Genomic DNA, 19571 nt, shown 5'->3' on the forward strand with positions numbered 1-19571 from the left:
TCTTAAAATACCATTTAGTAACTTCTTGGCATTGCAATAACTGTAGGCACAACTGAGGTTCTGACTTTCAGCCAGATGATAGGGAGATCAATTTTTCCCCCCCTGCTTGAATCCTCATAATTTGCCTTATTGTGGTGTCACCTCCCCCCACCCCCCGTCCCCCAAATTAAACCCAGGTAGATATCAAGCTGTTATACTAGAATTTGGGCAAGACACAAATAATTGTTTTTTCACACCTGCTATATGTTAAATCGTTCCTGTCATCGACATGTTACCATTAAATGATTGTCTATCTACCAAAATCCACTAGGAATTCAAGGTGTTTTGAACTACCCGAACAAAGTGTAATTCAGGGAGTTTGAAAAATTCATGGTGGCATTCATCAGTTGACAGACACCATGGATGCTTTCCCAGTACCTCAGATTCCTTCTGCTACATTTTGATCTCTATCCAATAAAAAAATTCATTTTTTAACGTTTCAGATGCCTTGCCTCTCATCATGTTGAGTCATATAATGTAGTAAACTGTCATCACTAGATGGAAAATGAGATGCTATCAAAAGAGAAAGCCATGTGAGAGAAATGAAAAGCAGTGTAATGATTTTGAAATTATATATCAAACATAAATTTAGATAACAGCTATCCAATTCGTAACACAAATAGAAAGCATGAATCTCTTATGATTGGGCACTTTGTATTAAACACAGATTAGTTATGTACAGTACCATATGTAACTCAAACTATAGATCATATAATCTGTATTAGTACTTTAATTTGTCCTGGAAGCTAATTCTCATGTTTGTGATAATTTTTTCACCCTATGCAGTTAAGTTTCAGTTGAATCCTACTGCAGCAGAAGTACTATGTAAGCAAGTGTTATGCCATAAAACTTTTTGTATTGATTTTTTTACTTAGTTTGTGAACCAAACATTTGACCACACAATCCCACCCCCATAATAAGCTTTCAAGAGACCTTCTTTGGCTCTTAAAGGGTGGATGATGTATAGCTGGTTTACTTACTGACTTTACATCCAGTTACATCCCAAGTGTTATATTTTGTTGTCTTAAAACATGATCCCAATGGAGCAGGCCTTTAGTGGTATTTCACTTTAAAAATCTTGCTCCTGTGTTTTATTAATCTACAAAGGCTAGTTTTCTGATAGCCCTATTTCTTATGTTAGTCAATGGTGTTGGTAGCCAGACTTTATTTTTATGTTGTTACTAGCAGCCAAAATACTAACATAACAGTATGTGCCTTGCCTGTGGAATTATGTGTCCCATGAAAGATTTTTGAGGCTGACTCATTTTGGACCTTATCCTGACAAGTCCTGAGAGCTCCTATACAAGGTGCTGTGCTCTCAACTCCAATTGGCTTTGAGGTTGCTTAGCTCCTTGCAGGTCTGGGCCCATGATGCTTTTAAATCCACCATGAAACTTCAGCTGTTTATTTGAAGCTTATTCACCTTACAGGCATTTGCTTTGTAATTGCTTGGAAATTGCTTTGTAAAGCTTGCAGCGGAACGTGCTATGAAAGTGTAATAGTGATGTTATGGCAGACATATGGTGACCCACCCCCACATGATTCCCTCACAGTGACCCATCCTTGTCACTCCTTCTTGCATAAAAAGTGTTAATATGAAAGAGGACTTGAGAATTAAATAGCAGTTTTGTATAAAGCTAGGATTGGACTAATTTTTTCATAGAGAAGATTGACCTTTCAAGGTCCCTCCGAGCCTTACATTTCCACGATTCTATGATTCTATTCTAGGATCCAAAACCTGAATTCTAAAACTAAAACCATATAATTTTGTTTTCTACCTTGTTAATATGAACAGATCTGTTTATTTAAGCACTCCCGGCATATAGCGAGCTAACAATCAGTTATTCCCATTGGTATTTACACTATCACTTGCATAATTATCCTCCCTCATGGAAAAGTGCAGACATTTTGCAGAGAATACAAGAAATCTTGGAAGAGTTAAACTATGACAGAGTGATTCAAATTAAAGCTACCAGTAGTGGCAATGTTGCAAGTTACAGAAGTGTTTGTATTTAAAATGTGTACTCCTTCTCCAAAACAGAAAATGACATAAACCAAACAGTTGAAAAAGAATTTCCATTAGTATTAAACAACAACAATGTATATTATTAAGAAGTGAGGTGAAATGGAGATTCAGTTTTCGAGAGTTAAAGACACCCTGGAGGAAATGAGGAAGCACAAAGCCGGGAGATCGCACTGAATAGGGCCATAGGGCTAAATAAGCTGATGATAAAACTTAAGTCCTCAAGTTTTATTGATATTGTAGGATGTTGCTCCATAATATAAAGAGCATTTTGTTTTTGTTTTGGGTTGTTGTTTTTTTTTTTGCACAAGCAATGGTGAGACTGGTTTAGGCAGCTGAATAGCTGGGATTCCTGAATCCTAACAAGCAATTGAAGCCTTTCTATGGGGCAACAACTTTTTCGTTTTTACTGAAAATCTAAGCAGAGCAAGGCTAGATTTAGCCTTTAAGGCACAGACTGCAAAAGCTCCTGGGGCAGACTTGTACTCCAGTTACATCATCATTATAATGTGTTATGTAGCATTTATAGAGACGGATCCCAAAGCACTTGACAAGCCGTTTAGAATCCACATTGGAATCACATCAACCACCACTAAAATGCAGCCACTTCTAGGGAGAAGCACAATAGATTTCTTCTAAGGCCTGGTCTACACTAGAAAATTCAGTCAGCATAACTACATTGCCCAGTAGTGTGAAAAATCCACCCACCTGAACAGTGTAGTTAAACCGACCTAAGTTCCCATGAAGATGGTGCTAGGTCAATGGAAGAATGGAAGATTGTCACCGACAGGACAATCCCTCCCATTGGCAAAGGCTGTGTCTACACTCAGGGACAGCTTTAGTAAGTGTGGGGCCCTATTCGAATACCCGGCGGTGGTCCAGGTGTTCGGTGGCACTTCGGCGGTGGGTCCTTCACTCACTCCAGGTCTTCGGCAGCACCGAAGGACCCACCGCCGAAATGCCGCCGAAGACCCGGAGCAAGTGAAGGCGCCCTCTAGGGGGAATTGGGGGAATCGGCCTAAAGCTGGCCCTGTTACACTGAAGTGCAATAGTGGCACACTGTTGCACTTTAAGTGTAGACAAGCCCTAATACAGAGGTTCTCAAACTGTGGTCCGTGGACCATGAGTGGTCTGCGAGCTCCATTCAGGTGGTCCTCAGTTCCCTCTAAGGTGCGCACCTGAGTGGCCACACATGAGGGAATGAAGGGCCACCCACCTAATTAGTGGAGCTGCGCAGGCATGGCTCCACTAATTGGGTGCCTGGACCCTGGAGAAGACACACATGTAAGGTGAGGTGGTGGCCTTGAGGGGAATAGGGGGTAGGTGGAATGAGAAGTGGGGGTGGGGGAATTTGGGACATGCAGGGCTGGAGCGGCCAGAGAAAGAGGCGACTTTCCTCAGCTCCAGGGCTGTGGCTGCCAGGGAGAGACGGCCCTCCTTCCCAGCCTCAGCTCTGTGGCTGCTGTGGCAGGGGAGAGACCCCCCCGTCCTTCCCAGCCCCAGCTCGGGGGCTGCCGCGGTGGGGGAGAAGGAGAGACCCTTCTCCTTCTCAGCCCCAGCTCGGAGGCTGCCGCAGTGGGGGAGAGGGAGAGACCCCCCTCCTTCTCAGCTCCAGCTCGAGGGCTGCCGCAGTGGGGGAGAGAGGGCACATCCATCTCATTAGAAAAGTAAGACTACTGATATGAAAATATGACTTGTCTGCTTTTATTTGTAGAACAAAAAAAGTTTATTATTAAATTTTTATATATATATAGTGCTTTTATCCAAAGCGTTTTACAATAGTTAGCTAATGGTACAAACAACATTTGGAAAGATCATTAAGGGTCCACCGAGACCCTCAGCAATTTTCAAGTGGTCTGCGGAAAAGAAAGTTTGAGAACCACTGCTCTAATAGATTTTCATTCTCTTTCATAGGCAAAGTATGGACTAACTGCCTCTGTACCCCAATGTTCAATGAATGACTCCATGTATGCTAGTCAGGACAAAGATAGACACACCTTCAATCTGCTCTGGATACTATTACAGTGGTTCATTATTCTATATATCCGTACACATTTTGCTGTCTCACTCTTTCACTGTAGCAATCTAGCAACAAAATCTTTATTTCTTCTTTATGCTCCAAATCAGTAAAGAATTGGAGACAACTCTCTCACCAGTCAGTGTATGCATTATGGAGTGCAAAAGCATTTCCCAGGGAAAGATACCCACTCTTTATGTGTTATGTGAGCTTCCTTGTAGACTTTTCTGGAGCTAGTATTCATTCAGTGATTTCTTATTTTAAGTAACTAAAAAGAAAAAGGTAGACTGTGTAGATAAGATTCCTGTCTGGGTTAATATTTGACCTAAAAATCAGCAACAGAACTCTATTGGTCCATTTTAATGTGAACAACATTGCTTCTGGATTTAGGAATTTTAAATTTGGAAACCACTGGTAAAGAGCTCGAATTTATTAATAGTGAAGAGATGGACTCCAGTAAAAGTGTAACATTTATGGAAAGGACTTGCTCGATCAGTTAATACTAAAGAAGGCACACACCATAAAGACATCGGTTAATTATTATACGGTGTGCTTCAAATGGTACTAAGTGGAATTTCTACAGCAAATAAGGGTGTTGGGATTTTAAAAAGTATAAATTAACCAGTACTAAAAGAACTTATTAATAAAAGCAGCCAATCGGTTGTCAGAAAATCAATGAAAGAACAAACAGTGCATGCGTTATTTTTACAGTACTATGAAGTGTGCTAGGAGTTTTACAGAACAACTAGAAAGTCAGTGTCCCTACTCTGAAGAGCTGCAGTGCCCCGAGGCATGTGGGGGACACAACCCATCAAGACCACCAACTCTGATTTCCCTCATGAGACAAGACAGTTCAATAGTCATTTTAGAATCTTTAGAAGTCTTGATTTGGTTTCCAAAACCCTGTGCAAGTGTTGTCTATGACCAAAGATATTCTTTTAAAACCGAAACACAACTTTTTTTTTGCAGCTTTTAATATGGCTGCAGTGGGCCTAACTGTCTCTGTCAGCGTAAGAAATTCTGGGAGCTATTTCAGAAGTTTTGAAAAGGATGTTTGAAACCAAAATATCTAAAATGACTTCGGACTCAGTTGTAGATGTCATTGTAGATTCTTTGGGCCAAGACTACTTTATGCTAGTGAAGATCCTGAAGAAGACCACCAGTGTCAGAAAGCCTGTCAGGGAGGGATAGGGGTGCAGTAGCAACACAAAGTGGTTGCCCCAATAAATAGTGGATAGAACTGACTGGGAAGATGAAAAGGCCAAAGTGACTGAGGGATGTGGTGTTCAGAGCATCCCCCTTAGCAGCTTCCATTTTCAGTGCTCTTATGGAGCTCCTGATGGGATTTTATAGGTACCCTGAGGTAGAACAGACAGTGTCAATGCTAGCGTAAATCTCCTAGTGCACAGGAGGAGTTGGCTAGTGCATGAGAGTTTAATTTACCTGCCCTGGCATCAGGTTCAGTAAATCTGGCTCTCTGTGTAAGGAAAAAGAAAACAAGCGTTTGGTTTATAGGCTTTGAGTGCTTCATTTTTTCACTTACATTTTATAGTTTGCCAAGTCTGAATGTTTAGTCAGCTGTGTGCTCCTCCTAGGCTATTAGTTGAGTCAGGATGTTATTAGAAAGACAATTTCCTCTGGATTTGCAGCCTCAGATTTGACCTACTGCCTCAATGTCACAATACTGTAACCTGGGCATTCTTACCATACCCATTCCTTCAATAGCAACTGCACCAGATTTGTGTAATAGAGGTAACATTAATATAATGCATTTCCTACTGCTTTTATCTGTCATTGGGAAGCCATTATGGTACACAAAATAGAATTCTTTTATATATCCACCTAATGGAACCTGTGCCAGCCAGCCAGATTTTCAGATGCCTGACTCTGAACAGCACTGCCTAGTGGTTAGGTTAGGCAACTAGGAATCAAGAGACTTGGGTTCCATTAGTGATTCTGTGGCTGATTTGCTGTGTGACCTTGGTCAAGTGACTTTCTGTAAAATGAGGATAATACTCACCTTTGTGACATGTTTTGAGAGCCATGGCTGAAAGGCATTTTATAAGTACAAAGGTCCAGATTCTGCCACCTTTACTTACATTGAGTAGTACCTTATTCCACAGGTAAAATCACTGGGACTATTTGTAGAATAAGATACTATACAATGGGAGTAAGGGTGGTAGAACCTGGTCTTACCTAGATACTATGAACAGTAAATTCAGCCAGTCAGAATCCCGTGTACATTTTTAAATAAACTTATTTCTGACGGGTTGAAGCACAAAGCAGATCTGTTCTCCAGGCCAACTGGAGTTCAAGTCAATATTGATAAGTGCCCAAAATCCTTCAGTCTTTACTTGGTAGTTTTTGTGGCAAAACTCCACATTGGATGCATGAAAAAAAGTGAAGGATTTGGTCCAATGTGACAAATTAATTAATTTATACAACAGTGATTTTGTGTGACTGAAATGGAATAATGGTCTGCTGCTTTATAAATACTTTGGTAAAACTCAGATGTTTATTTTCTAAGTACGATACGCTGATCCTGTGACAACCATCTCTTCTATTATAGGAAAATTAACTACCTGTAGGTTCAGAGTTTAGATTTTGTAATAAAAGGGTTTTAAAAATCTAATATTATGTAGCGAGGCGGTGGAATACCCCACAGCCCCGCTGAGGGACGAACCTCCCCTAACACCAATGGGGGCGGAGCCACTGGGTCCGGCGCCCACCCCTCAGAGGTCACGGAGCAGACCTGGAAGTATAAAAGCCCGCCTGCAGAGCTCAGTTGAGAACCAGCCGCTGGAGAGACCAGCCGCTGGAGAGACCGCGGCCGGCCTGAGGACTCACCAGGCCAGCCGAGCCTACCCCTCGCTCGTTACCCCGAGGAGGACTGGCCGAGCCTGCCCCTTTCCAGCTACCCCGAGGAGGAGCCGAGCCTGCCCCGTGCCTGCTACCCCGAGGAGGAGCCGAGCCTACCCTTCACCACCTACCCAGAGGAACCGATGTTGCTGGAAATCGCCGAGGATACTGGCGTGACCCAGGTACCCTACGAGGGGGAGTGTGGAAGTAGCCCGGGGGCAGCCGACCCCAGTCTGGCTGCAGCACTGCCAGATCCTATGTCAGTGTGTTGCGGCCAGGATCCCCACTGACAGCAGCGAGTTTCCGCCGCTGCTAGGGCACCGGGCTGGGACGCAGTGGAGTGGGAGGGCCTGCGTCCCCCCTGCCACCCACTCCTTGGGTGGCAGACTCCCCCTTTTCCCCTGGCCTGGAGAGGCTGGGCCCTCTTGCTATTGATTCAGCCCCTGCTTAAAGGCCTGAGTTCCCAACTATTTGGTTGCTGCCCTGCCCTGACCTAGGGTCTGGGCTGCTATTGGGCTGTTGACTCAGCCCCTGCTTAAGGGCCTGGGTCCCTGACTGTTTGGTTGCTGCCCTGTCCTGACCTAGGGCCTGGGTGTCTGTATAGAACTATTGGCTTGGCCCCGGCCTAAAGGACCTGAGCCCCTAACAGTGGGTTTGCTGTCCCACACTACCGCAGGGCCAGGACTGACAGCGAACTAGAGCGAGGCGGTGGAATATCCACAGCCCCGCTGAGGGACGAACCGCGGCCAAGCCCCATTACATATGAATATAGATTGAGTGTATTTCAATTTAAACAGTTTAAATTAAACTTTTCTCTGCAATATTGTGACTAGCATTGTGCTAGTGAATGTGGATCAGACAGGAAAACTGATTAGAGACAAAGTGAAATGGGGCCATCTATTTTAATTGTCCAAGGCTGGGGTGAAACGGAAAACAACAAAAACAAAAATCCTGAACTGCCGAAATGGTGAGAAATACATTTAATTATTTAAAAATTCTAAGGTATTGTTCTAAGGGATCAGATATTGTAAAACAACACACCCAAAACATGATTTTTGTATTGTCTTACTTCAATACTATCTCCTAACTGTGCACCAAACCAAAATTGGAAATTAACAGATTTTTGTATTTTATTGGGCAGCAGAATATGAAAAACAATAATTAAAGAAAACTTTCTAAAATATTTCTAAAATATTTTTTCTGTAAAATATGTGGCATAAGCAAATTGCACTATGTTGTAGCGTGTTAGAAAGGTTCCACTGGCACTTATTTGAAGTGTCCTATATTATTCACTACTGGCTTCACTGTTCATAAGTAATCTGCCTACCCCGAACTCATGCTGATAAGACCTCTATACAACATCAACATGTAATCTCTATATTCTGTAGCTGTCTGTCAATGACTATGTGCTATATTTTTTCGAAGAAAGATATTAAACTTTTAGATGCAGTGTCTATCATTGGTATTTGGCTTTTGCCAGTTTATAATGGAGTCAGGTGAAGTAAAAGGAGGACAAATGATTGAGCGGCTTGTTGGCCTCACCTCAGTGGACTCCAGGACCTTAATAGCCCCTGATCGTCTCTTTCTAATTCCTAGATTATACCATCTTTTGATGACATTTAGTACTGTAACAGGTAGTTCCTCCATCCACTTCAATCTATTTTATAGACATTGTGAATTCCAAGACAGAGTTTATCATAGAATATCAGGGTTGGAAGGGACCTCAGAAGGTCATCTAGTCCAACCCCCTGCTTAAAGCAGGACCAAGCCCCAACTAAATCCCCAGATGGCCCCCCCTCAAAGATTGAACTCACAACACTGGGTTTAGCAGGCCAATGCTCAAACCACTGAGCTATCCCTCCCCCTCTAGACAGATCATTGACATATTTCTGGCTGGGACAAACAGGTGTTGATCCTACTAATACTAATTTCAGAGTCTTTGTTCTTGCGGAATAGAAGTCAGTGTTGCAATACTAACTTTTGGCTAGCTGTTGTGTTTTCTCAGTGTGCTGTATCAGCTGGAACAATAGCAGCCTTGAAGTCCTTATCACATTTTTTATTCTGCATGCTGAACTTTAGTTTGCACAATATCTAAACTCTCAAGGAAAGCATTCATGTTTTACATTCTTAGAATGAGGAATTTTTGTACATAAGTGGATCCAGTAGGAGCAGTGTTGACCTTAAGGATAGGAGTTAAACCAGTCTTTCTCTTCCCACCTTACCTGTACTCAATGTCAAACATAAAGGGATCAAAGCCATGAATATGTTTTTTTAACACTGTAAAGTGTTCACAAGGTGCCATAGGAAGTTTGGTGATAGTATGTGTTGGGGAATAGTGCTTTGGACTTTACCCTTATAGAAAAAGGGAAAATGGCCATTTACAATTGTGTTGTATTGTGTGTCTTACAGATAAGTAAGTTTTTAATATTGTTTTTTTCCAGTTCTGAATAACATGTAAAGATCCCCACCAGCAAGGTAATGTGTACCTTAAATCATACACATTAACAAAGTACTGCACCGGTAATAAGGTACCAGATGACACCTAAATATGATTTTGTTTATCTGTAGTAATGGCCTTATTTACAAATATATTTAGAACTTCAGAGCTAAATACTGCAGTTCTTAGTTATAACTAGCATTGGGAGATTTGCCTCACTTAGGACTGTGGGATTTGGCCCATAAAAAGGAAAGGAAGGGGCTCAAGACAAGCCTTAGGCATCAATGAAAGAAATAGACCTCTGAATACAGCTTGTTCCTGGCTTTGGATTACCTCTCGAAACAAAGAAAACCTTCCAACACTGTTAAAAGTGCCTGATACTATATTGCTGAGTCACCTCAATTCCAGTGGGGGTTAAGGGTAGTCGACATATTATAGGATTAGGCCCTAAAGTCTCTATTTGTGTTGGTTTAGTGGCTTAGCACTGGCTCGTCTGTAGAAGAATGACAAGCAATAGCTGCTATCTCCTGGATGTTCTTTAGTTTTAGGATACAAAGGGATAGCTGTGATTCACTGGGGAGTTAGAACCACAGCATGTACTGCAAGGGAAGGACATGAAGGCTCAGAGGAGCTCAAGTGTTAAACTACAGAATTTTCAGTCCTTTTATCAAAGCCACTGCAGTTCCTGTTCTACAGTAGCTGAAGAAATAACCAAAATTGTGCAAAGAAAGCCTGTCCCTATCCTAAGCATCATGTTTACTAAAAGATAAGAAACCAATGCAGGCCATTGGTTATTCCCAATGCCCTTTATCATTTCAAGCCTCAGCAGACCCAAATTAAAGAATTTGGGGGTCCTGTGCACTATAGAACCCCCCCCCCCCATCTTCCATAAACTAGAGCTCTGCCCCACCAGCCATAACCCCCAATATCCTGGCCCTCCAACACTCCCCACTCACCCCAGCACCCAAAAACAACTCACCCTCAGCCTCTCACCCATCACCCCAGGACCTTCCTGGTCACTCACCGGTCCTGCCCCCCCCACAGTTCAGCGGTCATCCTGGGCTAGGGTGGCTCCTTCCAATCCCAGCTATCCAGCTCTGCTTGCTCCCATCACCTGCCCCTCATACACAGCCCCATGATGCTCAAGTTTGGCCTGGCTACACTCATGACAGAGGGCGGCCAGACATAAGAACATAAAAACGGCCATACTGGGTCAGACCAATGGTCCATCTAGCCCAGTATCCTCTCTCTGACAGTGGCCAGTGCCAGATGCTTTAGAGGGAATGAACAGAACTGGGCAATTTTGAGTGATTCATTCCCAGTCCTCTTCTCCCAGCTTCTGGAATTTGGAGGTTTAGGGACACCCAAAGCATACATAGAGTTGCATCCCTGATCATCTTGGCTAACAGCCATTGATGGACCTAGCCACCATGCACTCCTTTAATTCTTTTTTGATCCCAGTGATACTTTTGGCCTTCACAGCACCCTATGGCAATGAGTTCCATAGGTTGACTTGTATTTTGTGAAGAAGTACTTCCTTTTGTTTGTTCTAAACCAGCTCCCTATTAGTTTATCAGGTGACACCTAGTTCTTGTGTTATGTGAAGGGGGTAAATAACACTTCATTATTCACTTTCTGCATACTATTGTGATTTTATAGACCTCCTGCAGTGGTCCTGGGGACCACCAGAACAGTGGTCCTGGGGGCGGTGGCCCCTGGCAGCTGGTGCCACTGGCCCCAGGGTCCCCCCAGAGCAGCAGCCTCCCAGCAGCACCCCCGAGCAGTGCCCCCCGCAGCAGCCCCCCAGACCTCTCCAGCAGCTCTCCCAGGGGCTCCCCAGAGCAGCGGGGGCCCTCAGCTAAGATTTAGTCAGGGGTATTTATAGTACAAGTCATAGACAGGTCACCAGGCTGTGAATTTTTGTTTATTGTCCGTGACCTGTCCATTACTTTTATTAAAAACATGACTAAATCATAGCCTTCGCCATTGGCCGTCGAGCCTGTCAGAGGTGGTTGATGCTCATGGAGAACTACGTGTGCACTGAGGACTCAGCCTCACTGCCACAGAATTCAGGCATTTGTGGAAGTAAGGCTCAGACCCCTAGCAGAGGCCAGGCTAAAAGGGAAGATTGAGGAATGCTAAATGGACTGACCCTGCAAGAAGTAGCCCTGACCAAAGGGAGGAACCTGATCACTTGGGCAGGCTGAAGGGGAGACCAAGACCCCTGAAGAGAGGAATATGCCTCACCTGGAGGACCCACTGCTCCAGAAGCGAGCCAGCTCACAGTGACCAGTGCCAGTACTTTGAAAGTGGACAAGAAGGGCATTTCAGATGAGTGTCCCTTTATGGACTGCATCTATGGACAGGCATGAACAGCAGGCCCCAGAGCCCAGAAACGGGGCCTGGCCAAGCTGCTACTACCAGTATGGCTCAACAGCACCCAAGGGATGGGCCTAGTGGATTCCAGATGCAGCCAGACTATTGTCCAGACAAGTCTGGTGGAGTTTTCAGACACGGCGGTGGCTCCTATCTACCTCCAATGCATTCACAGTGATGTGCTGCCCTACCCAGTGGCCAAGGTCTGATTAAAAGTGAAGGGCCACACTGAAATGTGCTGAGTTGGCCTTGCAACCACCCTCGCCTACCCTGTAATATTGGGGTGAGACTGAAGGTGATTGGGGAGATCCTAAAGCAGCAGAGCAGCAACCACCCCACTGAAACTAACCCAGGCCCATCAGTGAGGGGGCTCATGGGCTGAGAGGAGACAGAAGATCTGGGTGAAGGCCTCTCAGACCAGACAAGGACACCAGATCAATGCCCCACTAGCCAAGGGCTTTAGATGAGGTAAGCCACAACTGGCTATCAGAAAACAGATTTTGCTCGCCTTCATGTGTTATATTTAAATGGGACTTCAGTTTGACTATTCCTCACTAGCACCTACCTGTACTTTACCAACTTCTTTCCTATCCTCTTTACTAGTATATAGAGTTCCCCCTTTAATATATGTATCCTTAAAGGATGTCTCTGGCTGAACTGTGTGCTCCTCCACAGCTATTGGCTTTCCCTCAGCCCTTAGTTTTAAAAATCCCCTACACCCTTTTTACCTGTACATGCCAGCAATCAGGTTCCATTTTGGTTTAGGTGGAGCTCCTCCTTCCTGTATAGGTTCCTCCTTTCCCAAAAGATTCCCCAATTCCTAATAAACCTAAAACCCTCTTCCCTGCACTATCATCTTGTTCATGCATTGAGGTCCTGCATTTCTGCCTGTCTTCCTGGTCCTGCAGGTGGAACTGGAAGCATTTCAGAGAAAGCTAGCATTGAGGTCCTGGACTTCAATTTCTTACCTAGCAGTCTAAATTTGGCCTCCAGGACTTCTCGCCTACCTTTCCCTATGTCATTGGTACCTACATGCACCACACCACTGGATCTTCTCCAGTACTACACAAAAGTCTGTCTAGATGACTCATGAGATCTGCAACCTTCACATCTGGCAGACAATTTACCATGTGGTTCTCCTTATCACAAACCCAACTATCTAGATTTCTAATAATTGAACCCCCCACTATTATTTCCTAGCTCTTCCTAGTAACTGGGGTTCCTGTCCCAGAAGGGGTACCCTCAATGCAAGAGGATGCCATGACATCATCTGGAAGGAGGTTCCCAACTACGGGATTGTTTCCTTCTGCTCCAGCTAGATGTCCTCCTTCCCTGAGACTTTCATCCTCCTCAACAGCACAGAGGCTGCTAAATTCAGGGTGGGACCATTATATTGTGTCTCATCTGTGGACCATGAACTGCTAGCATCATATGCACACACATGACACCTGTCCACAAGGCAGGTAATTCATAGATTCATAGATTCTAGGACTGGAAGGGACCTCGAGAGGTCATCGAGTCCAGTCCCCTGCCCGCATGGCAGGACCAAATACTGTCTAGACCATCTCTGATAGACATTTATCTAACCTACTCTTAAATATCTCCAGAGATGGAGATTCCACAACCTCCCTAGGCAATTTATTCCAGTGTTTAAAAACCCTGACAGTTAGAAACTTTTTCCTAATGTCCAACCTAGACCTCCCTTGCTGCAGTTTAAACCCATTGCTTCTGGCTCTATCCTTAGAGGCTAAGGTGAACAAGTTTTCTCCCTCCTCCTTATGACACCCTTTTAAATACCTGAAAACTGCTATCATGTCCCCTCTCAGTCTTCTCTTTTCCAAACTAAACAAACCCAATTCTTTCAGCCTTCCTTCATAGGTCATGTTCTCAAGACCTTTAATCATTCTTGTTGCTCTTCTCTGGACCCTTTCCAATTTCTCCACATCTTTTTTTAAAATGCGGTGCCCAGAACTGGACACAATACTCCAGCTGAGGCCTAACCAGAGCAGAGTAGAGCGGAAGAATGACTTCTCGTGTCTTGCTCACAACACACCTGTTAATACATCCCAGAATCATGTTTGCTTTTTTTGCAACAGCATCCCACTGTTGACTCATATTTAGCTTGTGCTCCACTATAACCCCTAGATCCCTTTCTGCCGTACTCCTTCCTAGACAGTCTCTTCCCATTCTGTATGTGTGAAACTGATTTTTTCTTCCTAAGTGGAGCACTTTGCATTTGTCTTTGTTAAACTTCATCCTGTTTAACTCAGACCATTTCTCCAATTTGTCCAGATCAATTTGTCCTCCAAAGCAGTTGCAATCCCTCCCAGTTTGGTATCATCCGCAAACTTAATAAACGTACTTTCTATGCCAATATCTAAGTCGTTAATGAAGATATTGAACAGAGCCGGTCCCAAAACAGACCCCTGTGGAACCCCACTCATTATGCCTTTCCAGCAGGATTGGAAACCATTAATAACAACTCTCTGAGTACAGTTATCCAGCCAGTTATGCACCCACCTTATAGTAGCCCCATCTAAATTGTATTTGCCTAGTTTATCGATAAGAATATCATGTGAGACCGTATCAAATGCCTTATTAAAGTCTAGGTATACCACATCCACAGCTTGTCCCTTATCCACAAGACTCGTTATCAAATAAAGCTATCAGATTGGTTTGACATGATTTGTTCTTTACAAATCCATGCTGGCTGTTCCCTATCACCTTACCACCTTCCAAGTGTTTGCAGATGATTTCCTTAATTACTTGCTCCATTATCTTCCCTGGCACAGAAGTTAAACTAACTGGTCTGTAGTTTCCTGGGTTGATTTTATTTCCCTTTTTATAGATGGGCACTATATTTGCCCTTTTCCAGTCTTCTGGAATATCTCCCATCTCCCATGATTTGCCAAAGATAATAGCTAGAGGCTCAGCTACCTCCTCTATTAGCTCCTTGAGTATTCTAGGATGCATTTCATCAGGCCCTGGTGACTTGCAGGCATCTAACTTTTCTAAGTGATTTTTAACTTGTTCTTTTTTTATTTTATCTGCTAAACTTATCCCCTTCCCATTAGCATTCACTATGTTAGGCATTCCTTCAGACTTCTCGGTGAAGACTGAAACAAAGAAGTCATTAAGCATCTCTGCCATTTCCAAGTTTCCTGTTACTGTTTCTCCCTCTTCACTAAGCAGTGGGTCTACCCTGTCTTTGGTCTTCCTCTTGCTTCTAATGTATTGATAAAAAGTCGTCTTGTTTCCCTTTATTCCTGTAGCTAGTTTGAGCTCATTTTGTGCCTTTGCCTTTCTAATCTTGCCCCTGCATTCCTGTGTTGTTTGCCTATATTCATCCTTTGTAATCTGTCCTAGTTTCCATTTTTTATATGACTCCTTTTTATTTTTTAGATCATGCAAGATCTCGTGGTTAAGCCAAGATGATCTTTTGCCACATTTTCTATCTTTCCTAACTAGCGGAATAGGTTGCTTTGGGGCCCTTAATAGTGTCCCTTTGAAAAACTGCCAACTCTCCTCAGTTGTTTTTCCCCTCAGTCTTGATTCCCATGGGACCTTACCTATCAGCTCTCTGAGCTTACCAAAATCTGCCTTCCTGAAATCCATTGTCTCTATTTTGCTGTTCTCCCTTCTACCCTTCCTTAGAATTGCAAACTCTATGATTTCATGATCACTTTCACCCAAGATGCCTTCTACTTTCAAATTCTCAACGAGTTCCTCCCTATTTGTTAAAAACCAGTCTAGAACATCTTCCCCCCTAATCGCTTTTTCAACCTTCTGAAATAAAAAGTTGTCTGCAATGCAGTCCAAGAATTTGTTGGATAGTCTGTGCCCCACTGTATTATTTTCCCAGCATATACTCGGATAGTTGAAGTCCCCCATCACCACCAAATCTTGGGCTTTGGATGATTTTGTTAGTTGTTTAAAAAAAGCCTCATCCACCTGGTTAGGTGGCCTGTAGTAGACTCCTAGCATGACATCACCCTTGTTTTTTACCCCTTTTAGCCTAACCCAGAGACTCTCAACACTTCCATCTCCTATGTCCATCTCTACCTCAGTCCAAGTGTGTACATTTTTAATATATAAGGCAACACCTCCTCCCTTTTCCCCCGTCTATCCTTCCTGAGCAAGCTGTACCCATCCACACCAACATTCCAATCATGTGTATTATCCCACCAAGTTTCAGTGATGCCAACAATGTCATAGTAATTGGACCAAATCAGACCAAATGTGAATGGGTACATGTGACGTGGTACATGAGCTCACAGCATTGCAACTGTTTCTTTTTTCTTGGTGGTTCTGAAAAGCACCCCATCCTAAACGTTTTTGATTACCTTAAAGATAAACCAAACAAGGAAGAATCTACCTTATTTGTTGGTAGCATGAAATAATAAAATTCACATCACATTTGTAAAGAGCCTTTTTGCCTGTGTAAAATTTGTGAAATTGTTTGCCCTGTTGCCATGAACTGCTTAACTTTTCTTTAAAGGGAATGCATGGCTTGGGGTGGGGCGGGGGGGGACGGACTCATGATTTAGATAGCTTCCCTTTCACTGGCTTCAAAGGGGTCATGCATCCTCAAAGCTCTGTTTAGCACTTTTTAAAAAAAGGTTTCATTTGAATGGTGTTATGTGGCCTGCATTTTATTTCTGCATGTGGTTTCTTGGATAAATAATTGATGCTAGTGGATGTGATGCTAGTACAAAAGTGAAATAATGAACTGTTGTACTGAATATAGTTGATGACAAAGTACAGTTTTTTTTTTTAAAGTCTGTATGTAATTCTTAGCTTTTTGAGCGACATTCAGAAAGTTCTTATTTTGGGAGCAAACAACTAGCAAGATAAGTAACAACAGAATTCTGCTTCTTTAGCAGTAAGTATAGTTGCAGAGCTGAAAACGTCTTACTGTCAAGAAACGGAGCTGTCCAGTACTGACTCAGGGGGGAAAAAAAGTATTTGAAAAATAAATAAATAAACACCTGTAACTAGAGTTTCCAAGAAAGGCAAAATGAGAAGACAGGAGAAACTGACATGCCCAATAACTGGATGTGTGATCTAAACTAAACAAATTTTTGCAGCCTCTAGTAAGTCTCTCCTCTGAAATGTACTCAATTTGTTTATTACAACATGTAAACTATTTTCTGCCATGGCTGCAGAAGACACTCGCTTTCAATATATCTTTATGATAAATATGTGGCATATCTGTACACTATATGTTAGTATTTAACCACTTTTAATCAAAACGATGAAACACCATCCAGCAAGGCAGGTGACCAAGCAAGCAGAGGAAGAGATGCTGTGATTCATTAGCATTGCCCTGTTCACACCAAGCACAATGCACATGGGGCCTGATTCTTCGCTGTCATTCTCAATGTAAACCAGGGATAAAATCACTGGACTCACTGCAGTAACAGCACTGTAGAAGTTTGGCCCTTCTGGGATACCCAGCGGGGCAGCGGTGAAACAATTGCCCCAGCTCTGTATTCCCCAGCTCTTTCTCTATTTGGTCCATTTGTTCATAGGACACAGTTAAGCATTAAAGATCATAAGGGCAGAAAGTGGGATCCAGCATCGCGTCTCCAGTTTGTGCTCCTGCCAGCCAGCGGCAATTCATTCTACACTGGGCAGAAGGGAGCCCTGGCCTGGTTTAGCCTCCTGATGAAGGGCAAGAGGAGAGGAGGAGTCTGAAACCTTAGGGGACAGATGGGACACCTCAGGAAGAACATCCAGATGGAGGGCGCCTCATCCCGTCCTGATTCAGAGCCGGGCCCAGTCCATGGGATGTGTGTGTATGGGAGGGATGCAGCCCAGGGCACTGTCTGGATGGGAGAGTTGATAGACCGGGGCATTGTCCGCACAGGGAGGGGAGACCGACCCATGCGCTGGGGGCTGGGCAATGGGCTCTGGGGGCCACAGGCAGAGCAGGGGGAGTTCCGCACGGAAGGGGGGTTCAGGCCACGGGGGAAGGTGCATGTCCCAGCCCCGGCTCCACCTGCCCAGGAGCGCGAGGGCTGACAGCCGGGGCCATCGCATGCACCGGGGGACAGAAGACCCCGGCAATCGGACGCACCGGGGTGGAGGAGGGGACTGACAGCCCAGGGGGGTGGGCGTCGGCTCTCTCCAGGGGGTGCCCAGGGGAAGTCCCGGGAAAGTGCCCTTGCGGCTCCCGAGCTGCAGCGACAGGCGAGGCGAAGCCTCCCAACCCCACGTGGTTCCGGCGGGCGGGGGCGCGGGAGGGAGGGAGGCAGGAGCCGAGCAAAGCGGCGGCGGCAGCGGCGGCATCTGCTTTAAAACCGCCCAGCCCGGCGGAGCGCTCGGCACCCCCTGGCCAGGGCGCGGGAGGCGCTGAGCTGGGGCCAGGCTGCAGCACGGACCCGCTCCCTCCGGCCGCAGGCACCCGGGCTGGGGCATGAACTTCCAGCCATGAGCCGCCCCCCGGGTCCCCGCAGCCTGGCCGAGCCCCGCCGCAGCCCCGCCGCGCTGCCCCTGCACATCTGATGCTCGCCCGGCGCCCGCAGCAGCATGGCCCGCCGGAAGATCTCCTCGGAGTCCTTCAGCTCGCTGGGCTCGGACTATCTGGAGACCAGCCCGGAGGAGGAGGGAGAATGTCCCCTGTCCAGGCTCTGCTGGAACGGCAGCCGGAGCCCGCCCGGCCCGCAGGACCCGCTCGCCGCCGCCGCCAGGAGGGCTCCGCGCAGGAGACGGGTCAACCTGGACTCTCTCGGGGAGAGCATCAGCCGCCTGACGGCTCCCACAGTACGTAGCCCGGGCGGGGGCAGGGGACGTGTCGCGCTCCGGGGTTGGCGGCTGCCTGGGGGCGAGCGGCTCCCCCAGCAGATCTCTTGCCTGCCCCTTGGTGGGGGGCGTCAGGCTGGAGCTCAGGACTCCGGGCCCCACATCTCCCCCTTCCTCGAATCCTTCCCTGCCTAGACTCCTGTCTCCTCCCCTCCAGCCCCAGCCAGAATCGACCCCTGTTTCCCTTCCCCCCTTGCCCGGACCCTTATAACCTCCCTGCATACGCATCCTGCCCCTATAGCCCCCCTCTTGCTCATGTCCCGCCCCCCAGAATCTACCTCTATAGCCCCTTTCCGACCGGTCCCCTATATCCTCCCCGCGTCCTCCTCGATATGCCCCCGCAATCCTATCCGTATACCCCACTGTGCCTGGACCCCTCTGCCCTTCCTCATGTCCTCCTCGCTGCCCCGAGCGACCCCCGTCTCCTCCCCTATATCCCCCCCAGTGCCCCTGCGCGGGAACCTAAATCTCCCCGACACCCCCACCCTCCCGGGCACTGCACTGGCCTCCCTGCCCGGACCCCCTGGTCCGTCTCCGCCAGCCTGACCGAGTCCCCGAGCGCGCTGGGCTGTGAGCGCGGATGCTCGGGGGCTGCAGCGCCCGCTCTTGTGCAGCCCTGATGGGTTTCCCGCAGCCGCGGGCCGGGCGTGCTGAGGTGCCTTGTCCCCAGCCCCTTTTGTGCACGCGCCCCCCTGCTTTCGGCTGCTCCTGGAGCCACTTGCGGAGCGCTTCTGCCCGCTGGGCAGGGGGGTCTGCAGGATGGGGGTAGGGTCCCGGCAGTCGCTCACTCTCTCCTCTCGCCCGTATTTCAGTTGTAGACCGTGTCTAACCCAATTCTTGTCAGACCTTTTGAGCACCCTCTGATGCTGCTCTTGGGCAGTGGCCCAATACAGATACTTCTTGGCGGGGGGAAATTCCAGTCCCCCCTTTCCTCTCGCAGGGACCCGGGTCTTCCTTACCCCAGGAGTCTCCCCTCTCTGTTACCCACACAGTGCATGAACCAGTGTTGCTAGGAG

The 19571-nt window shown here is 46.0% G+C and overlaps 1 protein-coding gene across 2 annotated transcripts in view; it reads left to right on the top strand.

Annotated features, from left to right (window-relative positions):
• Positions 1-17998: 17998 nt before the first annotated feature.
• The window catches only part of GUCY1A2 (guanylate cyclase 1 soluble subunit alpha 2), a 327535-nt gene continuing 325962 nt past the window's right edge, over positions 17999-19571 (top strand). For both annotated transcript variants that reach the window (XM_065581517.1, XM_005289980.5), the window contains exon 1: positions 17999-18516. In XM_065581517.1, the coding sequence (XP_065437589.1) occupies positions 18283-18516 (234 nt within the window). In that variant the 5' untranslated portion in view covers positions 17999-18282. The remainder of the gene's footprint in view (positions 18517-19571) is intronic.

The sequence above is a fragment of the Chrysemys picta genome, chromosome 1 (genome assembly GCF_011386835.1).
Source record: "Chrysemys picta bellii isolate R12L10 chromosome 1, ASM1138683v2, whole genome shotgun sequence".
Classification (NCBI taxonomy): Eukaryota; Metazoa; Chordata; order Testudines; family Emydidae; genus Chrysemys; species Chrysemys picta.